General features: G+C 44.0%; 1 protein-coding gene across 1 annotated transcript in view; it reads left to right on the forward strand.

The window, feature by feature from the left end:
• The first annotated feature begins 739 nt into the window (after positions 1-739).
• The window catches only part of LOC123967349, a 2255-nt gene continuing 494 nt past the window's right edge, over positions 740-2500 (forward strand). The window contains exons 1-4 of the mRNA XM_046043422.1: positions 740-945; positions 1025-1292; positions 2220-2297; positions 2376-2500. The exon at positions 2376-2500 is cut by the window's right edge and continues 494 nt beyond it. Of these exons, the coding sequence (XP_045899378.1) occupies positions 752-945; positions 1025-1292; positions 2220-2297; positions 2376-2500 (665 nt within the window). The 5' untranslated portion in view covers positions 740-751. The remainder of the gene's footprint in view (positions 946-1024; positions 1293-2219; positions 2298-2375) is intronic.

Here is a 2500-nt window from a genome sequence, read left to right on the forward strand (position 1 = left end):
CTATATATTGATGCAGTAATGACTACATATTGATGCAGTAATAACTACATATTGATGCAGTAATGACTATATATTGATGCAGTAATGACTACATATTGATGCAGTAATAACTACATATTGATGCAGTAATGACTATATATTGATGCAGTAATGACTACATATTGATGCAGTAATAACTACATATTGATGCAGTAATGACTACATATTGATGCAGTAATGACTATATATTGATGCAGTAATGACTATATATTGATGCAGTAATGACTATATATTGATGCAGTAATGACTACATATTGATGCAGTAATAACTACATATTGATGCAGTAATGACTACATATTGATGCAGTAATAACTACATATTGATGCAGTAATGACTATATATTGATGCAGTACTTAATGCAGTAATGACTACATATTGATGCAGTAATAACTACATATTGATGCAGTAATAACTACATATTGATGCAGTAATGACTATATATTGATGCAGTAATGACTATATATTGATGCAGTACTTAATGCAGTAATGACTACATATTGATGCAGTAATAACTACATATTGATGCAGTAATAACTACATATTGATGCAGTAATGACTATATATTGATGCAGTAATAACTACATATTGATGCAGTAATGACTATATATTGATGCAGTACTTGATGCAGTAATGACTATATATTGATGCAGTACTTGATGCAGTAATGACTACATATTGATGCAGTAATAAATGTTTCTGCAGCGTAAAGAGATGGTGAACGATCTGGACGGTCCGTTCAGGAAGACCTTCAGCCCTGAGAACCTGTCCGCGTTCAGCTGGGATAAGACTACTTCCTGGGCCGAGGAGAAGGCCCCCCTGACTGTGGCCTGTCTCAGGTCCATGTTCCCCCCCGCCAAGAAGATCCAGAAACAGATCGTGAACTACAGCCCAGGGAACAAACCCCGGTGGGTTCTGTGTGGCGTTCTTTAGGTTCCTACAAGGCTCTCTCGGTTCCTTCGGGATCCTAAATCTGTGCTGTTCCAGGCGGATGTCGGACGAGGAGGCGAAGCAGATGCTGGACCGGAGGATCGGCCTCCTGCTCTCGGTGCCGCTGTACACCAGCACCCTCAGGGCCTGCTTCCTCCAGACGGCCTTCAGCGTGGAGATGCTGCGACACCGCTGCCCCGTCAAAGTCTTCGGCATCATGAACGGCCTCGGCATCTCGCAGTCCAAAACCACCGCCGGGGTCCACGCCAAGAAGCTCGCCGAGGAGCACGGCAGGCAGGTGAAGCAGTGGAGGGACGAGATCCAGGTGAGGAGCCAGGTCCTCCTTCTTCGTGTCTCAGCATTCGTGGTTTGTTGATGTGTTTTTTTTTCCAGAACGGGTCGAGCTGCTGATTTTTCTAGTTAGATCTACTTCAGAACACCTGACAGAAGGTCAGCCAGTCAGACCGGTCTCGGTGTCTGACTCGATCGAGTAAATTTGTTTTCAAACTGCCGGTGAGTAAGGTAACAGATATCTCCATGAAACCTTAATTACTCTCAATAAGACCATATTTATTTGCATTACACGTTTTCTGAAATCTTATGTTTAAATAAGCAAATGAGGCAGTATCTCATTAAATATGCGCTAATTTGCATCTATTTTAAGAGCTGAAATCTGAACTCTGAACTAAGTCAGGTTCAAAATGATGCTTTTATTTTGTTGACACATTAGACTCAAATGATTTTGCTGAGGGAGCCTGGATATCTGTCGACAGGCAGGAAAAACGATTTCGCCATGTTCCTGGGAATAAAATGTTCCATATTTCAGGTGTGGATGATAAATGAACCAAAGCCTCTTTGTGCGTCACAACATGTCAGTGTTTATTTTCTTCTTAGATTACAGAGGTTGAGAAGAAATTAATTGCACAAACTAAATATTTAACCGGGGTGTTAAATGCAAAAATATTCAGCTAAGCCAAAGATCCAAGTCTCTCTGGGCATGAACACATCAGAGTATGAGGGCAGGCGGCGCTCTCTGAAGAATGGAAGCTGCGAGAAGCAAATACTTTTGGCGAATAGACGATCACTACGACTTTAGCCGGTCTGCAGATTTTCTCAGGTTGTTTTTCTCTGTTATTTGACTTGATGTGGATCTTCGCTCTAGTCTGAAGGAAGACATGTCGGTGCATCGTGATAAACCCTGCGTCTGCCCGCGCCGTCTCGCCTCAGAGAGGAAATTCTTCTTCTCTTTCAGATGACGAGAAAGACGCAGTACTGCAGCGACGACTCCGGGAAGGCGGCGGCTTACACCTTCACCTGGGGGAACGTTCGGGTAAGAACGTCTGTGGCTGAACACCTCTTCGCAGAAGCTGTTGTCTCTGAATGAAGACAGAACGTCTCTGTGCCGCAGGTGCCGTCCGTGTCCCGGTCCGACTCGGCGGAACGAGGCTACGGCTTCGCGACGTGGGCGTTTCGCTTCGCTCATCGAGTTCGGATTAACTTCCGTAACCTGCACGGACCTCCGGCGAAAGCAGC

The sequence above is a fragment of the Micropterus dolomieu genome, unplaced genomic scaffold, assembly GCF_021292245.1.
Source record: "Micropterus dolomieu isolate WLL.071019.BEF.003 ecotype Adirondacks unplaced genomic scaffold, ASM2129224v1 scaffold_302, whole genome shotgun sequence".
Lineage (NCBI taxonomy): Eukaryota > Metazoa > Chordata > Actinopteri > Centrarchiformes > Centrarchidae > Micropterus > Micropterus dolomieu.